The following is a 21,430-nucleotide window of genomic DNA, read 5'->3' on the forward strand; positions in this document are numbered from 1 at the left end:
GTGTCCTTTGACTTGCCAGACAGTACTACATTGGATCCCTCTCTCTGGTTACGGATCATTTTTTCGTTGCCTACACATACACCGAATAGTCTGGCCTATTCTCACCACATTCTCCTCTGTCCTCATACACCTGACAACACTGAGATTACCAAACAATTCTTCTTCGCTCAAGGGGTTAGCTACTGCAATGTAAATGTCCAGTGGCTACCTTCCTCTTGGTATGGGTAGAAGAAACTCTTTAGTAATGGTAAGCAGCTCTTCTGGGAGAAGGACACTCCAAAATCAAACCATTGTTCTCTGACCTTGGGTAGTGCCATAGCTTCGGTACCATGGCCTTACATTGTCTTGGATTAAAGTTGTCTTGCTTTGAGGATACACTCGAGCATGATGTTCTATCTTATTTCTTTTTTTTTTTTTTTTTACGTGAAGGATCTAATTTAATGGTGTTACTATTCTTGAAATATTTTATTTTTATTGTTTATTCTTCTCCTGCAGTTTATTTATTTCCTTGTTTGCATTCCTCACTAGGCCATTTTTCCGTGTTGGAACCCTTGGGCTTATAGCATCTTGTTTTTCCAACTAAGGTTATAGCCTAGATTTCAACAACAACAACAACAACAACAATAATAATAATAATAATAATGATAATAATAATAATAATAATAATAATAATAATAATAATATCATTATTATTATTATTATTATTATTATTATTATTATTATTATTACTAGCCAAACTACAACCCTAGTTGGAAAAGCAAGAAGCTATAAGCCCAAGGGCTCCAATAGGGAAAAATAGCCTAGTGAGGAAAGGAAATAAGGAAATAAGTAAATGATGAGAATAAATTAACAATAAATCATTCTAAAAACAGTAACAACGTCAAAACAGATATGTCCTTTATAAACTATCAACAACGTCAAAAACAGATAATTCATATATAAACTATAAAAAGACTCAAGTCAACCTGATCAACATAATAGTAAAAAGTCGGAAAAACTGGTCAACATGGAGGAGCCGATACACCATGCAAGGCTAAATACCCTCCAGGATAGCCACTTCAACTGAAGGGAGGACAGTAAGGATGGTTTTGAGAAGAAAAAGAATCAGAAAAGGAAAAGACAACCTCTTGATAAACCACCAGGCATCCATGGCCCTTCTATTAAGCCTGCCCAACACACCATTTCAAAAAAACAAGAGGAAGAAAATCAAAATAAGATAGAATAGTGTGCCCGAGTGTACCCTCAAGCAAGAGAACTCTAACCCAAGACAGTGGAAGACCATGGTACAGAGGCTATGGCACTACCCAAGACTAGAGAACAATGGTTTAATTTTGGAGTGTCCTTCTCCTAGAAGAACTGCTTACCATAGCTAAAGAGTCTCTTCTACCAGTTTCTTCTACCCTTACCAAGAGGAAAGTACACTGAACAAATTGCAGCACAGTAATTAACCCCTTGGGGGAAGAAGTGTTTAGTATCTCATTGTTGTCAGGTGTATGAGGAAAGACGATATTATATAAAGAATAGGCCAGACTATTCTGTGTAAGTGTAGGCAAAGAAAAAATAACCCGTAACCAGAGAGAGGGATCCAATGCATTACTGTCTGGCCAGTCAAAGGATCCAATACCTCTCAGGTGGTAGTATCTCAACGGGCGGCTGGTACCCTGGCCAACGTACTACCTATGATAGAAATAATTAAGAATGGCCGAGGTAATTTCCACTCCCTGAGGCTGAAAATGTCGTCCGTGCTATTCTCACACCCCAGGCCGGTTTGAGTGGTAAACAGTCCGGCGTTAGAATCAGATAAACCTGTCTATGATTCAATAGGCAATAGATACACGACGGATATATGACAGTGGTTCTTAGGTATCTGAATTAATATTGTATTTGATTTTTGCAACGACATGCCAGCAATCGGTCGTCATATTGATAACATGAAACTTCGCATTATTATTGTCCGCTTTAATATGTTTATTTTCCTCAGCCAGGGAGCTTGCCCGCGGCTGTGGTTGGCCTCGATAAAATTTCTTGATCTGCTGAACTCATGCCGTTGCTTAAATTTAGCTTTAACAGATAGATTTATATTATCGTCCAGATCTACTTTTTTTTCCAAATACTTCAAATTATTTCTTCATTCCTTAGTCATTTCTGAAATTGATTGAAGTGGTAGACCTGTCTCATTACTTTTAGCAAGACGGTATCTGAATGAAATATTAAATCATTGATTAATCTCGCATTAAACTCTTGTCAAGAACAACGCTGAAAAACGTCTGCTCGTATATCGAAAGTAACTTTATTCAAGGAGAGGTAAATTTCTAAATAAAAGTCTTGAAACCATTTCTGAGACAGAATTCTTTTGTTGAGTAAGCAGTAAGCCTAATGAAATGTCATAAGCTTGAAAATAGAAATCAGACCAGAAATGTAACCTTCATATTTTAGATATGGATAATAAATCAACAGCCGGCCATTAAAATTATTATTAATAACATTATTGTAACATTAGTATAATCAAAGTAATCAAAATTATTATTGTTACATATAATTAACTTTTAAAAATAATTTTCTATGGAAGCATAAGATTACAGTATGTGCTATGGTAGTGATAATTAAAAAAAAAAAAAAAAAAAAAAGGTAATGAGGGAACATTGCCCACTTAAACTTGTGAGGGAGTCAAGGCATGTAATTCACTGTTGTAAAAGGGAGGAAATGGTGAAGATATACTGTATGGTCAACAGCTACGAGTGAGATGAGAGGAGATAAGATTCAAGAAGTCACCTCAGAGGAAGGGTTTCATGAACTTTCATCCATCCTAATGAGTCCGTCCACATACCTCGACAATATTTCAAATCTATTATTATTATTAGTAGTAGTAGTAGTAGTAGTAGTAGTAGTAGTAGTAGTATCTATCTTACAACCCCAGTTGGAAAAGCAGGGTGCTATAAGCCCAAGAGCCCCAAACAGGGGAAAATAGCCCAGCGAGGAAAGGAAATAAGGAAATAAATAAACTATAAGAGAAATAATGAAGCTATTAAAGGTATTTATAAACATTGCCGTAAAGATTTGCAAATGTTATGAAACTGACACATCGTAACAACAATAGAAAAGTAAGAAAATTCATATCAAAAGAAGTAAAAACGGACACGTTGGAAGTGAAAGCTGAGGACTTGTTTTTGTTTTCCTTCATGGCGACAGATAGAACAGATAGTCTGGGCGGTATTTAAGACCAACAACGCCCAGGCTTTGGGAACAACAGATAAAGGTGATTAGTTCTAAGTGACATTATATTTCTTTATTTCATTTTGATTAGTCGAAGGTGTCTTTACTTCAATCATTTAGACAGTCAGATTTTGATTTAACATCGTCCTTTATCCTATACCTATATTTTCTCCTTCGTGAGTAAAAAAAAAATCAAGTTTTAATGTTCATAGATTACTGATACTATATAGAATGATCGTCCTGCTGATCAGGCAATATTTTTTTTTAATTAACACTCATGATTAAAAAAATTATGACTTGCTGAAAAAAGAGCAAAAAAACTTCCTCAATTCTAAGTAATCTTTGTATGTAATGTTGATAGATTTTAAGTTGATGTCAATTAGGTATTTATTCTTTCATGATGAATATTTTGAACTCATTATAAGTAAATGCAGGCTACGTGTTTCTTATTGGTAGTAGGTTGGCCAGGGCACTAATCACCCGTTAAGATACTACCGCTAGAGAGTTATGGTGTCTTTCAACTGGCCAGACAGTACTACATTGGATCCTTCTTTCTGGTTAGGGTTTATTTTCCCTTTGCCTGCACACACACACACACACACACACACACACACACACGCACTGAATAGTCTGGCCTATTCATTATATATTCTCCTCTGTCCTCACACACCTGACAACACAGATTACCAAGCAATTATTCTTCACTCAAGGGGTTACTGCACTGTAATTGTTCAGAGGCCACTTTCCTCTTGGTAAGAGTAGAAGAGATCCTTTAGCTATGGTAAGCAGCTCTTCTAGGAGAAGGACACTCCAGAATCAAACCATTGTTCTCTAGTCTTGGGTAATGCCATAGCCTCTGTATCATGGTCTTCCACTGTCTTGGGTTAGAGTTCTCTTATTTAAGGATACACTCGAGCACACTATTCTATCTTATTCCTCTTGTTTTGTTCAAGTTTTTTTAATAGTTTATATAGGAAATACCTATTTTAATGTTACTCTTCTTAAAATATTTAATTTCCTTTTTTCCTTTCCTCATTGGGCTATTTTCCATGTTGGAGTCCCTGAGCTTATAGCATCCTGCATTTCCAACTAGGGTTGTAGCTTAGCAAGTCATAATAATTATAATAAACATTATATTACAATCATTCAAATACAAATATATGCATGTATGAGTATGCATTTTCATATTATCAAGATGTTGGTACCCATAGATATGTTTTGTATTTAGATCTGATAAAACTTGTCTTTACTTCGTTACCGAATAACAAATGTCACAATATAGATTTGTGAAGATAGATATCTTATTTTTGATATCTTAATGGAGTAATAATTTCATAGTCTGACTAGTGCAATACACCAAAATATATATATGTAATTACTATACGGTAGCATATCCATTATTGAAAGGCTCGTGCGTTAGCCTCAATTGAAAAATGCTTTGGTGAGCACATTTTTATCCCACTATTAGTTTATATGAATTTGAACCTTGTTATACATTCGGGTAACCTATACATTACTTTTCACATCTAAACTAATACTTAATCTACTTTCAAAATATTTCCCTCGTAAATGTTCTCTCTCTCTCTCTCTCTCTCTCTCTCTCTCTCTCTCTCTCTCTCTCTCTCTCTCTCTCTCTCTCTCTCTCTCTCTAGATATTCCTTCTAGATCTTGGTTAAAAAAGATACATATCCCTTTTTAATGGTGTATAAAATCAACCAAATACCATACAAGAAATGCTCAGCTTAGTCTTTTGATTTCCACTATAAGAATCAATAATCTAAATCTCCTTCCTCTTCTTTTTCACCGTTATCCCTACATTAAGGGGTCGGTTGCCTGATGCGCCCTCTCCAAACCCTTCTACGAAAGGCATCCTCTTCCACCAAACCTCCTCTCTCCATATCATCCTTCACCTTATCTCGACCTCTAATTCTCTGCCTCCCTCTCAATTTGTCCCCCTGACAGGTTCCTCCCAAGTCCTCTTCACTCTCTCTTCACCAATTAACTAGATCTGTTAATCTTAATCCACCCTTTTCCTTGCAGACGCTGGACCTGAACAAAGACGGCGTCATCACCCTGGACGAATTCACCGAAGCCTGCGGCCAGGACAGCACCATCGTGTACAACATCGACGCCATGCTTCACTGTGACCTGAACCTCCTGCAAAGCGCTTCTGAACCCAACATGTCCCCGACCATCGATCGACCTCCTTCCAGAAACGGCAAGAGGTGACTGTAAATGCCACAAGAAAGACCTCGAGAATTTCGCTAGGACGTTGTGCTGTGAGATGCAACGGAAGAAGAAGCTGATATTGACTTACCAGTGATGGAATTAGATACTGATGATCTATTATAGACATATGCATGAACTTTGTGAAGTCAGCGTTGGGATGCTTATCATAGACTTTAAAGTCCCATGTTTTAAAATAAGGTCTTTGTCCCATGTTTTAAAAAAAGGTCAAGCGGGTTTTTATATCATAACAGATGCAGAAGACAAAAAAATGCTCTTTTAATGCCTAATGAGTTATGAGGAGATAATGTTAGCAGATGAAAACAAAATATGAATTTTGGTCATTTTTCTACATATTAGATAAAAGTAGTACGATGGACGAGAAGATAAATAATTGCCATTGAATCTTCGATGCCTGAATTCATTCTGCAGATGTTCAAAGAAGAAGAGTGATTTAAAGGTATTTAAACATGCAAATTACTTTTAGAAAAATTAATATTTTACACTTTGATGAGCTGTGGAATACATTATTGCGAATTATGAAAAGTATTCATAGCTATCAGACGTCTTTCATATAATTCAATTTTCACTGTAATCAAATTTGATCCATTAGATTGGCCTTGGGTGTAAAAATCCTGGTGTCGTTGAATACCTAAAACACGATGTTATCAATTTTATATTAGATAATAATCAAAATAAATTAATCGAGGATAGATATTATCTTACTCTGTTCTTGAAGTGAATGGAAGTGCTTTCTTTGTTTGATTAAACTGAAGAGAATTGTTTCTCTTGTTATTTCATGCAATGGATTCAACGCATTCCATTGCACTGATGCGTGTTTCGAATCTTTGCTAGTTTCGCATTTAATCGAACAATCTTTATAAACTTCGGCCATCAAGAAAAAGCATTGTTCTGTAAGTTTACATCTATTGGCAATCAAAGTTAAGGAGTTATTTCCCCCCCCCCCCTACCCCCTTTCACCCTAACTTGCTGATAAAAGCAAGTTTTCCTTATATTTTGAAAGAATTCCATATATGTGAGTAATTGCTCACTGGGTTCCCGTTCGTCGAGCGCACGAACACGCACTGATTCTAAACCAGAAAATGCTTTTGCATTTGGAGAAACCCCAAGTACACGGGAGTAAATATTCGTTTAGGGAAACCTTTAGCAAAATTGAATTTCTTTCGATTGTTTTGTTTGTAGATTGCTCCACCTTGCGTGGAACACGGACTCTTGCGTTGGCAGCCCGTACAATTACTTTCGAAAAGGTAACCAAATCAAACATAGATATTGTATTTATTACTCATTACTCGATGTCTATGTCTGTGAGACTATATGAGTTGTGGATGGCTATATTACTCGTCGATTGTTAATCATAACTATTGAAATTTTGAAGATAGATTAATCACCTTCAAATTCCTATACAGCATTTAAACGAGGAAGTAATAGATATATGTTTTAGCCTTGGCATACAGTATATTTTCACTGCTATAACAAGCAGTTGTATTTTAGTACAGAACTAAAACAATATTTCTATATTCGTTGCAAAACGAAGAGTGACAGACTAAAATAATAAACGGTATATTTTTGGATCTTGAATTAAAAATAGTAAATTCTATTGAGATTATCTACTAAATAAGAGGTCCAATTTTTATACAAGTTTAAAATATCATTCCATTTAATGAGTGAATTACGGTAAAGCCGAAAACATGAAGCGTCAAAAAAAAAAAAAAAAAAATCAATTATCCAATCAGTCGAAATCCACGGAAACAGAACAAATGAATTAATCACTTATTATAACTAACGTCTAAATAGGATGGTTTGGGGGTCGGTGGTTAAGTTCAAATGAGTCCTGGTAGCTAGTTAAGTGTACGGACGCAATTGAAACCTATAGGAATCGAATTATTAGATCACCGGACAAACACATTGATTCAGTTAATGTAGAAATGTGTAAGTTTATTTATTACAATTAGGGGGACATTGCTAAATCAGAGGGTACTAATATAGAAGCTTAAAGTTGAACAAGACAGTGACTGTGAAGATGTTATAGTGAGGGATGAAACTGACATGAGCTGCTCAGGATTTTCAAAGCATTCATTAATCAAGAATTGTACTTAATGTATATGAGGAAGTTGAGGGTAAAATGGGATGGGGGGAGGACCAAAGATAGGTGGAAGGGAAAGTCGTGGAACATTTCATCTAACTTTACTTCATACTGTTGTTTTAGATAAAACTGGCCTTATGCCAGCATCGGTGTTGCTATCAATGTTTTGATGTGGATTGTGCTGCCGATATTGAAAGGTCGATAAGAAATGAGAGGAGCAACAGTGGACAAAAATGAACGAGTTTTTAAATGGGATGCCGCCATAATATGCTGAGATTTATAGATTAAGGGAAGATCAGAAATGAATTTGGTATCTAGAGACTGAAGGTAGACTGTGATCTCAAGTACTAAAAGATAGTCTGGACATAAGGCGAGAAGTAGCGAGAAAAGGTTAATCAGAAAATCACAGAAAATGGCACACCCAAATGAATGGAATTCAGGTGGAAAAGAGGCTGAGACTTAAAAGAGTAGGGAGGCGTATCTGCGTTCAACACCCGAAAGGAAAGCTTGGAGTAAATTAATGAATAAGAGTCATTTATTTATGGATGCAATTTACGTAATGAGTTGTGAATATTGACAATCTCATTCCTGTATGAATATTTAATTTTTATAAGTCCAATGAGTCTTAACTTATGTCCTTTTAAGGCAAGGATTAAAATCATGCAAATATGCCATAGGATAGCGCCAGAACTTCAGTAAATTGTGTTTTTCTATTTTAGAACCCAATTTTTTTTTCCTGTTATGTATAAATTTTGAGCAACTGCTTCGTTTTGGGATTAAAATGTGAATATCTGAGTAGAAAGAAATTGATACAATTCTCATTGCGACTTTAAAGAATATTGCTGTTAATCAGTCAGCCTTGATTGCCAAAACTAATTTCCTTTATTTTAACGAGCTCCTTTGAGTATAAATTCCATCATCTATTTATATATAAAAATTAATTAAATGGGAGCCTTTTTTTTCTACCGCATTTAAAAAAAAAAAAATCTATATAGACCAAACTATGTTTTTCGGATGCACGAAATATTTTTGTGGAAGTAAATATATTTTTCTATTCATATAAAAAGTTATATTAAATATATATATGTGCCCATTTTCATTTTCTGTCGCATTTCTTTTTATTCTATAGGGACCGAACGATGTTTTTGTCTGATGCGGGAAATATTTTACGTTTGATTGGTATATTTTGTCATTAGATCACATTTATATTTTTTAAAGTTAGGAGGCATTTTATATACATTTGAACTCTTTATCTCAAGTAATTTGCTCTTGTTTGATACAGGTCTCTTTTGTAATGGCTGATGGACTATATCATGAAATCTTAGCGAGCTATGAAAGACACATCTATGAAATCGTCATTATTATCAGAGAATTTTGGTGTGAAAGAACAGTTAGCTGTGATGTATACAAGTAAGTAAAAAAAACAAAATGAGACTGTCATCTTTTCAGTCAGTAGTAGTAGTAGTAGTAGTAGTAGTAGTAGTAGTAGTAGCAACAACAATATCTATTCTGGTAAAGTGACTTCGCTTGGTTGTTTAGATGCATCAGAAAATTCCCAAAGTCTACCAAATTGGAAATTTAAAATCTGAGAAATGCTCCCGTCTTTCTTCTCATATATGAAAATATCAGGTATTTAGATACTGGGTAAATGAACCAAAAATCGGGAGATGTCCAATACAGTGCTTCAGATTTTATAAACTTTACAAATTAAAGAAAACAATGGCAAGGAGCTCGAGAAGTTAAGGAACACGGGGTGTCATGGATACTGAATGAGTGAATGAATGTACTCGAGGTAAAATCATTATCAGTTTCTGAAAAAAAGAGTTGTTTGAATCGAGTGCTGGATATTGATGGCTGGATAATGATTGACTGATGAACATTAGCAGTTTGTATTGGCAGTAGATTTGTTGATAAAGGTTGAACATTAATTTTACAATGTATGAATGGAGAAAGATATTTATTCAGTGAAGTTTATGTCTCTATGTCCTTAGTTTGGTTTATCAGTAAACAAATTAAGATCAAAATATTTGAAAACAGTAAAACCTGTTTGTATCAGAATGAGAGCCAACGGAAGTCGTCTAAATATAATTGGTTATTTTTTTTTTCAATTTTGAATTGGTATCTAGTTTGTGTTTGGAAGTAATCACTTGATAGAGATTTATTATTGAAAATACTCTTCTTAATAGTGATTTGGTTATATGAGGTAATCTATTTAAAGTATATTGGTTATTTAAAATACTGTAGTCTTTTTATTGTAATATTTTTTATTAAAGATGCTGTATCGGTGGTATTTTTGTTAAACAATATAATTCGTTAATACTCTGTGGGTTAAAATAAAAAGAGTCAACCATGAATTACATACTGTAGCCTATCTAACTTCGGAATTAACAATCTTGTCCTTGAAATTCATTAGTGACGTCTCTGACAATGAAACAAAAAATTAATCTTTTGCTCTTCAATTTCATCTTTAAACTATAGCCAGGACCATTATTATTGATCTTGCAATAACACATTGAGAGTATTACAAATTAAACATTTATTAGAAATTACGCTTATTAAGAGAATATTTAATGAGACATAAAGTGATTTGTTCTGTTTTCGTGGAAATTCGAATTTCGAAAAATTTTTGCCTTAAAGTATGACATAATCAGAGGATCAATTCAAATAAAAACGTTTCATATTGAGGTTCCTCTTTTGAGTCGACTCGAGATTTTGTGTAACTGCTGACCGAGTTTTCATCATGATATTCTGATACCTTACACACACACACGCACACACACACACACACACACACACATATATATATATATATATATATATATATATATATATATATATATATATATATATACAAAGTTTATATTTATGCATATACTGTATACATATACAATTTATACACACATATAATTCATATATATATATATATATATATATATATATATATATATATATATATATACATATATATATATATATATATATATATATATATATATATATACATACATAATACCTAAATGCATATATGCATATATATATATATATATATATATATACATACATAATACCTAAATGCATATATGCATATATATATATATATATATATATATATATATATATATATATATATAAATGATATATGTATGTATGTATGTATGTATATATATATATATATATATATATATATATATATATATATATATACATACATGTATGAAATAGTGAAAGAACCAATCAAAATAGCTCTTGGGGCCATGAGTATTATGTGTACTCTTTTGAAAATTGTCTATTTTTACTATAACTTCATCAGGTTTTAGAAGAATCCAGTACAGTGAACTTCTTCAATATAGATAGCAGATAATTAAAACAGACATTAATGATAGCTCTTCTTGTGCATTGATTTCTCTCTACATTATTACTTAATGTATATAGATTATAATTGTTTGTGCTGTATGCTTTTTGGTAATATATATATATATATATATATATATATATATATATATATATATATATATATATATATATATATATATATATATATATATATATATCACTTTTTAAGAAATATGTAAATAGCTATAAGAAATAATCTATTGTATGCACACTATATTGTACGTTCGATCGTACCACATTGTATTATACATTACTCAATAGCACAGGTACTGTCGACTGTACTGGAATGTATATTATTACTTTTTATTGTATAGAACTGTCTAACGACTTCGTTAAATCGTTTCTGTGTTAGTCTAAGCGGAAAAAAGGGAAACAAATTATCTTGTTATTTTGTAACAGTGAAGGAGATGTAGTGAATCGTCCACTTTTTTTCGGTGTAGGTGTAGATGGTCTTGACCTTGCAATAGGTACAGCACTTTAATATAAATTATATATATATATATATATATATATATATATATATATATATATATATATATATACAGAAAGTCCTCAACTTACAATCTTAATAAGTTCGAAGAAGCTGTTTGTAAGTCGAATTTTGTTAAATTTTGACCTACACTGTTGAAAATTTGCATTAAAAAACGGTAAAAATCTGGTAACATTTATGACAGGATTTTTACCGTATTAAAAACGGTTATATTGACGTAAACGAATGATATTACGATCACCAACCCGTAAAAGATAATAACAAAGTAAGGTAAAATCACGGTTGCCTATATTTCACTGAAATACGGTTGAGAACTGTATATTTTTCGGAGAATTTCCGATAAAAATTACGGTTTTTTTTTCTAACTGTGTAGGGTAAAAGCTTTACCTAACCTACATGCCTACGATTTTCAGCCGTAAAAGTCAACAAATACTTACGTTTCACATTTCTCATGTCTTGTTTACTGCGTTAAATTAAATTATATATCGTTTTATTACAGTATTACATTATGAACTTTTGATACAATATCTATTTATTATATCCTCTGGATTAGCGTTTGTAAGTTGAAGACCTTCTTATATATATATATATATATATATATATATTTATATATATATATATATATATATATATATATATATGTATATATATATATATATATATATATATATATATATATAATATATATATATATATATATATATATATATATATATATATATATTACTATTTTCATTCCGCAATACTGTTCTAGCATGTATTTTATCTCCTCTTGTCCTATTCTAAGATGTAATTTTTCAAGATTAATTAGTAATTTCTTTATCTTCAGCGCTTGGGGAAAGAAACATTGTTTCTTTTAATTGTTCAAGAAAATTATAAATTTTCATTGAAACTTCATACTAAAGACCTCGGAACAATATATCAAATCTGCATTAAACCGATTAAACGTATAGAGATTATATTGGTCGTCAGAGCTATTCTTATATTCAGTATTATATTCTGGTTTATAAAAAGGTAATATCACATTTAGGTCTCTCTGCACAAACACCTGATCCAGTTTCCTCTTTATTTAAGAAGTTAATTGAAAAAAAATACAAACAATTTTGGATTTTAACATAGTGTCTGGGTATCAGGTTTGAAGAAATTATAGACACTTTGGGATTTTTAACATAGGGCCCGGGTTTATGATGGATATACAGTAACTATATAGTTACATCTGTTAAAGTAACGGTTTTATAAGAAATGTTATATATATTTATATAATTTATACATGAAATATTTCTATTCCACGAAGCAGATGATTATCGTTGAAATTACATCTGTTTTAAGTAACCTTTAGAAATGCAATATGTATGTATAATACTCTAATCATGACTTGCGAAGTTGACGGTATGCTAAAACCTTCAAGCTAGAAATCAACATCTATATCAAATGTCATTTACATTTATTGAAACTATTTTTTCTTATGTACAAGTCCTTGCTTTTGTCTGTGATTGTACTTTGTAAACATATCAGTAACTGTGGCATTAGCTTTAGACCACTTTGTTGTTTAAGAAAAAAAGTAATTTACAGTATCTCTTATAGTTTTTCTTCTAATTGTTATGACGATAATTGTCATTTCATATATTTATATCTGAACTAATATTAGGTAAATTCATAAGTGAAGATTTCATACCTGTCTTTGAAAGCTTTTTACTCGAGAACAGGGTGACGGGGAGTTTGACCTGACTGCTTACCGTGCATGATGAAGCGAACTTAATGGGAAAGGTTTCATATTTCTTTCAATGAAGATTGCATTCAATTTTCCCTATTCTTGACAAAAATTTATATTATACAAAATAACATCAACAATGCACACACACGCGAGACCAAAATTAAAACAAGGGTAAGCATGGAATGGAGAGCATTTGGTAAACAAAATGAAATTATGAAACGTAAAATGTCACTTTCTCTAAAAAGAAAAGTATTTAATGAGATGTTCCTACCAGTATTAACTTGTGCATCAGAAAACTGGAGCCTTATTAACGACTTGGAACATGAGCTATGGAAAGAAAAATGATGGGAATAAAATATATATATATACGCACATAATATACACAATATACTAAAACACTGAGATGTCTTATAAATCTAACAGTACTAGTTAAGAGGCAATAATCATGCATGAAAAGTTTTGAGAAACTTATATATATATATATATATATATATATATATATATATATATATATATATATATATGAGGTAAAGTTTTAGCCAGATTCAAACGTTTGTACATAAAACTTGAAGTTCTCTTTCATATGAATCTTTGACGAAAAATATAAAAGAACACCTTGACAGTAAATTGTTTTATATTAGTCTCATGTGTCAAGCCTTTACCATCCAAAAATAATAGATCAATATGAGAAGGATGCAGTTATTCCTAGAGTATCCTTTATCCAATCGTAAGTCATCATAGCGGGTCAGCGCCACTTAACCCAAAGGTTGACGCTTACCATCTTGCTGTCTTTCTTTCTAAGAAATATTCTTTTTCTAAGATGTGACTTTGCAAAATTAATTAGTGCAGCCTCTTTTTCTTCTGCACTTTTGAAAAGAAACTTTGTTTCTTTTAATTGTAAAAGAAAATTATAAAATTTTATTGAATCTTCATACTAAAGATCTCGGAATAATATATCAAATCTGCATTAAACCGATAAAACGGATAGAGATTATATTGGTCGTCAGAGCTATTCGTAGATTCAGTATTATGATTTAGTTTATAAGAATGTAATATCACTTTTGGTCTCTCCACAATCACCTGACCTAATTTTTTCTTTTATTTTTTAGCTATTTATTGAACAAATATAAACAATTTGTGATTTTTAACCGGGTCCTGGCAAACAATTTGGTATTTTAACGAGGTCCGGGTATCAGATATGAAAAATGGCTGAGTAAAGAGATAAGAAGAACTAAATTGAAGGCAGAGATGTTAGCTAATAAAGTCAAAAGTAAAAGCAAAGAGGTGGAAAACCCTAAAGGAAAAAAGCTTGTCCCTCTTTTTAGAAATCGTCGTTCGAATTATGCCTTTATCGCATGAAATTAATTTTGTAAGATAAGGATTAAGATATATCTTAAATGATGTTGATGTGAATATAACGTCAAATATAATCTTATGTGCAACGTATGACCTGGCTTAGAGAAGCTATACTGAAAAGTGACACGTAAATTTTGAGATGATATTGAGCTCAGATTGCTACTTTGCGCATTTCTATGCGTAATACTGGATTATTTATTACAAAATCTGTATCATATCCATCATCATTATTATTTTCATTCGTTTATCTAGACCTCTGAACTTCAAACAAAACTCTCAAAGAGCAGGCAGTACCGTTGGCATTTCCGTGGGATGTAGTTATCTAATGGATTAGTTAATAACTATAAGACAGAATGCCGTTTTTCAATCACGAAGGAAAAAAAAATAAATCGAAACAAATATATGTATCCAACGGTCGGGGAATATGAGATGATTAAGGGTAGGAATAAATTTCATATTTGTACAAGTATTCCAAGTACAATTAATGATTTCTTTTCTTTGGTTTTCATGTTTGCTGATTGTTTTATTCATGACAAGAAGCCCAAGAGAAGAGAATCCATTCTATAATACACTGACCTAATGTCTGTTGCCACAGACTCATATATTGTATGTGTATAACTGTAAAAAAAGTATTGTACCATCATTCGTCTTTAAAGAAAAAAATAAACAGTTTGTCTTGAGTTATAGTAAAACGGGTATCTGGAATTATCTATGAGAGATATTCTATAAGTATGGAATAGGAATGATGAAATTCGTTATAGAGAAGACAAGTAATCGGTGATTTCTAAGCGAAATCAGTTTAAGTAATGAAATAGAATAATTTCATTTCGTGAAATTTGTCGAAATAATTCAAGAAGTACAGTATGTCAGATTCATATACAAAGTAATGTAAGAAATAGTTTAAAAGTTTAAGAATTTCGAAATTCACCATGAAGGATGGCTGGTTACGTGACATAATGGAGAATTTAATAGGGAATAAACCGAAATAGTCTTTATTTGTTTAATTTTTTATAATCTTTCGTATTCAGAATAGAAATGAATCTTTGTACAGGAAATGGAGTAAAATGCCACTAATCAACATTTCTTCATTTTTTTTTTTTATCAAATCTGTTCGGCTGAAACAGATTGACTGTCAAGAATCGTTATTTTCTTTGATGGTGCGTAACATGATTAAGGTTCAATATTTTTACCTAACATGTATTAACTCTCTCTCTCTCTCTCTCTCTCTCTCTCTCTCTCTCTCTCTCTCTCTCTCTCTCTCTCTCTCTCTCTCTCCTTACATCAGCTTATTACGATTTAACCAGTGGTTTTGATATTTTCATTATGTATATAAATATCTGCTTTTGTACAGTGTATTCGCTTCTCTTTGAGTCGATCTCTCCCATCTCATGTCACAAATAATGTTTCCAAATAACCCGAGTACTTGGTCCACACGAGTTCCTTCCGGTGTACGTCAACAGGGAAGCATGAGTGCAACACCTTCATACTGAATGTACTGAAAAGTCAGAAGACAATGTTCAGAGGAGCCACTGAAATCTGTATGACTGTCCACTTGCAAATGGGAGAGAACCACTTATAAGAAACTATGTTATTATAAACTGTGTTGTGCCATGCGAACTTGTATGTTCTTGCTCTGTGTACAGTTGTTGTTATTAACACTTCATGAGGGTCAAGATATTCCGGTTACCTATTTGCATTTCTTTTTTATTGTAAAGTTGATTGAATAACTTGATAGTTGAAGGTCTTCTCTCGTTTTATAAACGAATCAAGAAATTGTTTTGAAGTGCTTATTGTTCCATATGTAACTTGTACAAATGAAAAGCCGGGTGTGATCTTTTTTTCGGGAATTCTGTATTATAAACTAGGTTAATTTGGGCATTTTTCTCTTTTCGGATATACTGTATTTCTTCATTATTTCATTTTTCGTTTGTGGCCACCAAATGGAGATGGAAGATTTTTTTTTGTACATTAGCCTCTTTACAATTTTTTTTTTTTTTTTATCCAATAAACATCCCCTCAAGTTACGTTTTGAATTTTCTTATTCTTTCCTTCCCTTCCATTTGCCTTTGATTTTCCATATTTTCATTCATTATAATTAGTTTTATCCTTATTTTTAAAAATTCCAACTCGAATATTTTCATATCAGTAATTTCTTCCGGCTTGATTCTACCAAGAACTTATGACATTCAGAAAGTCATTTGCAAATCTTATAACCTAAAAATATATATATAAAAAAGAAAATCCAAAGTTGATGACATGCTTGAAGTGACGTAGTAGTCATGTTGTTAGTTTTGTACCGTCGTTCACTATCGGTTATATTTTTATAATGATATGGTGAGATCTGTGTATAAAGAATCTAGAGAAAAACGTGATTTTTTCCCTTTATAGAACCACCTTCGCTTAATCAATATAAATAAACGAAGCCTATCTCATTTGAAGGCTGATAACAATGTCTCTGTGTTTCTTCTCTGTCTCAGATTATAATCCATACAATACAAAGTTATCCACTTGGCTGTATTTATTATTATCCTATTAGCTCTAAGAATAAAGGTGATGGTGTTCATGTTTGAAATATGGTGTACAATTCTCTACGTTATCTGAAATTATTGGTGATTATTTATTTCTCTTGCGATTTTAAGGCTCCCAATACCCCTACCCCACTCATATCTGATCTTATACCCTTACATAACATTCTCATTCGCTTAAGACCAAGAAAGTTTTTGGTCATGATCGTATTTCATCGTGATTTTTTGAAGAATTAGGCGACGAACAGCCTTCTATATACTGTATGCCTGTGAATGTAATCGTACTCCCTGTATTTATTAAGTCCAGTAGAGACACTGGTTAACCTTGACCAAAATCATATTGTTCATATTGATAGCCTATTGTTTTGCCTTCAAATATTGTCATCATATCTGAAACCTTTCCTCACTTTTTTTCAGACATTTCAAACCCATCTCCCATCCTTCAGGTATCCAGTAGATAACTTTTATAAGGTAAGCTCTGACGTGGACCTTCTTATATTACCTTCCAGGCACTTGGTATTTCTGACTATAGACTATGGAGATTATCTTTTCATTTTTCATATCTCAGTAGGATATAACACTAACCTGTTAACCAGATTCCTTACTTGGGACTTTACCACGGTTTTTCACTATTTTGGTTTAGAGTCCCCGTACTTAAGGGTATACTCAGGCACAATATTTTATCTGTTTCTATATTCCCTTTCCTTAGTGGGGAATTTTCCATGTTGGAGCCTTTGGGCTTATAGCAACCTACTTTTCTAAATAGGGTTGTAGCTAAGATAGTAATAATGATAATAGTACTCTCCTTATCTGTGAACTCCTAAGTAGTTTTTCGTTATAGTAGACTACACGTACTGTGTATCTCTTGCTAATGTTGAAACTTTTGACGCTTTCCAGAAAATGGCACATTAAAGGTTTGCTTTCTCGCCTAATACTTTCTTCTGTCTATTTTTTCTATGAATATACTTTTGCAAACTTCAAGTTCCGTCGCCTTTTGATATTCATCATCCATTTCCCTCAGTTTTGAACTATTCTTTTGATCACTTATCAATTCATAATTAAAGCATATGTTTTTGCGTTTCTATTATGGAGATGCAATTGCACATTTTGGTGTCTATTTTATTTGCAAAAATAGTATAGGAAAATTACTTAGTTCAAACGGCTGAATACGATTTTAACCTGGTATCAGTTTTTCTCTTTATCAAATTATTACAACATATCATCGACCTTATCTAACCCTGTTATGAATAGTGCCCTCACAAACGGAGGGCTTCGCTCTTTGTCTGTTTTAATTTCAGTATTATATTTTAGCGGAACAGAATAAAAAACGATTCCTCTACTGTATAACTTCACTTTGAAGCCTGATTTTATCGACTACCATAATTTATGACGTAATATCCCTGTTCCGGTTTGCGAGAGTGACAGGTCATCTCCAGTCTTCAGCTTTTTGGTTCAGTGACAGTTCCTATAATTTCCCATCTTCAAATATGTGTTTATCTCACCCTTTTGAGCTTTTCTCCTCAACTTTCATCATCTCCCCCGGTTTATATGAGTGACATTTTACGTAACTACCACGCCATTTTTTCCCTTTTTTTTTTTTTTTTTTTTTTTTTTTTTTTTTTTTTTTTTTTTTTGTAGGTAGGTAGTGGTTTTGTGGCACCCTTCTGGCACTTCTGCGGTTGTTGGCACTTGTCAGACATCCCGAATAATTACACCATTACATGATATCAGTTACAGTTATTCTTTGGATTTCTGAATCATTTTCACGTATGTTCTATGGGAGCCGCTTGTGCGTTCTGCTCAATGATAGCACATGACGATTTTTAGGCATGTGATACTGATTCCTGGTGTGTGCAAGAGCATGTTTGCCTTCATATAGATAAATGCTCCAGGCAAAATGCTCAATGAAATATAAAAACAAGTTAGAATATTAGAATAACTAGATTCGTAGATGATATTGAAAGAGATTCAAGAATATTTCGATTTTAGATAAAAAAGGTTACGTAGGGTAAAGTACAGTAAATTTGATCACCGAACATAAATTAAGTTATTTTTACGTCGTTGTGTTTTTACCTAACGTTTGCTAATAACTCTCTCTCTCTCTTTCTCTCTCTATCTCACTCTCTCTCTCTCTCTCTCTCTCTCTCTCTCTCTCTCTCTCTCTCTCTCTCTCTCTCTCTCTCTCTCTGATTTAATTAGTGGTTTTAATATCATCACTACACAAGTTGCAAATCAAGTTGGAAAAGCAGACTTTTACAAGGTCAGGGTCTGCAATAGATATCTATTCCTATGAGCATGAAGTAGAGAACAAGTATACAAACAAAACAGTCTATAGTAAAGGAAGTCAGCAGTTGTCTGTGAAGATCTTGACTATGACACCGTCCACCCTCTTCCCTCCCCCTCAGCCCCGAGCCTTGGGAGAGAGAAACTTAGCAGGGGGAGGAAGAAGGTACCGAAAGATAGTTTACGCCCTCGCTTATATTAATAACACCACTCCTCTCTTCACTTTTGTTAAATCTTTCATCCCAAAGCAAGAAATACCAAACTTCAGTGGCTTCTTGCGAACTTGGAGCTCTTGGGCTTATAGCATCCTGCTTTTCCGACTAGGGTTGTATTATTATTATTATTATTATTATTATTATTATTATTATTATTATTATTAACTAAGCTACAGCCCCTAGTTGTAAGCGCAAGATGCTATAAACCCAAGGACTCCAACAGGAAAAAATAGCCCAGTAAGAAAAGGAAATAAGGAAATAGATAAACGATATAAGAAGTAATGAACAATTAAAATAATATATTTTAGAAATATTAGCAACATTAACACAGATATTTCATATATATACTATAAAAGTACTTATGTAAACCTAGCTAATAATAATAATGATAATAATAATAATAATAATAATATGGCCTCGATGATTCTCAGCAAATAGGTCCAGCCTCTTAACTGTCAGTTTTCTACTTTTTAAGTTGCTATTTCTCATCCTATGGGGTCTTCTACGAGACTGTGTACCAAATAGAAGGGGGAAATGGGAGTGAGAGCCATGGCAAACGGCGAACCAACTTCCCTTAGCACTCGACTCCCGTAGTCACAGTAACGGAGAAAATCCATCACCGTTTATAGTAGAACTCTCCCCTACGCATGCCTCCTCGCAACTCTCTCTCTCTCTCTCTCTCTCTCTCTCTCTCTCTCTCTCTCGTACTCTACACAGTCCCTTATATTCGTTTAACGCGTCAATCAAAGTCTATTTGCGCGCTATCATAGCGCGCCGTTTCCCTATTATTATAGTGTGTTGTTGAATATGAAAATCAGGCGTACCAATCTCCGGCATTCACACACACACACACACACACACACACATACACATACACACACACAGCTGCTGCCAACGGTAAAATACGTTTGCTTGTACAGCTTGTGTGTGTGTGTGAGATTTATTCAATTTTTTTTTTTTTTAGCCGTCTGAGAATCCCGTTGTAGGCTGGATTTTGATTATATCTCATCCGTGGAAAATAATGTAATTCCTAGTCGGTAATTTTTTTTTTTTAATTCACTGCTAAATTCTTCTTCATGTACTTGTACTTTTCCATTACCTCTTCCCACTCTTCCATGCCTTCTTTTATTATTATTATTATTATTATTATTATTATTATTATTATTATTATTATTATTATTATTAAAAAGCTTCACTTCATAGTTCTGTCGTCCAAACATTTTCTGTATTCATTCATTATATTAGTCATATTTTCCTCTTGTTTATTTTTTACTGTTTCTTTTCCTTTCTTTCTATTATTCTCCTCTACTCCCTTTACATTCCTTCATCCTCATTCTCATGATTATCATCCTCAATACAATCATCACTATAACCTTCCTTTCCTTTTTTTCCATTATTCATTTATGAATGTCATTCAATTAATAACAATTACACAATCTCTCCCCCTCCTCCTCCTTGTCTTCAATGCAGCAGTCTTTCAATGACATCAAATTTTCTGTTCTCTTTTCTCCTCCTTTCATTGATGTCTTTTGTCTCCCTCAAGCCCCGAAGTGACGTTGGATGAGTCGGTGAAGACACGCAACATTGTTTTTTATTCCTTTTGATATCATCTCGCTTTCTCTCTCTCGCGCGCGCGCAGTCCCGTTACACTTACTATAACACCGTGACGAAGCTACGCCAGTAATGTGCATTTGCAACAGCAAGTGCAACTTGTAAATGCAGCAGGAAATTGCTTTGAAAGCATATCTCAAGGAATGATTATAAATCTTTTTTGAAAGAGTGGGAGACTTTTTCTATTTGCTTTGTAGTTCTTTTCGTCGTAATATGCCAAACTTCCGCTGTGTTTGCCACGTAGAACATACTTATTTTTTTCTTTTTGTGAGGCATTACTGTTCATTCAGCATACTGGTG

The 21,430-nt window shown here is 32.9% G+C and overlaps 1 protein-coding gene across 1 annotated transcript in view; it reads left to right on the top strand.

Moving 5' to 3' along the window:
* LOC137616091 (A-type potassium channel modulatory protein KCNIP1-like) overlaps window positions 1–6,401 on the top strand; it is a 76,397-nt gene extending 69,996 nt beyond the window's left edge. The window contains exon 5 of the mRNA XM_068345764.1: window positions 5,254–6,401. Within this exon, the coding sequence (XP_068201865.1) occupies window positions 5,254–5,442 (189 nt within the window). The 3' untranslated portion in view covers window positions 5,443–6,401. The remainder of the gene's footprint in view (window positions 1–5,253) is intronic.
* The last annotated feature ends 15,029 nt before the right edge of the window (window positions 6,402–21,430 follow it).

The sequence above is a fragment of the Palaemon carinicauda genome, chromosome 22, assembly GCF_036898095.1.
Source record: "Palaemon carinicauda isolate YSFRI2023 chromosome 22, ASM3689809v2, whole genome shotgun sequence".
NCBI lineage: Eukaryota > Metazoa > Arthropoda > Malacostraca > Decapoda > Palaemonidae > Palaemon > Palaemon carinicauda.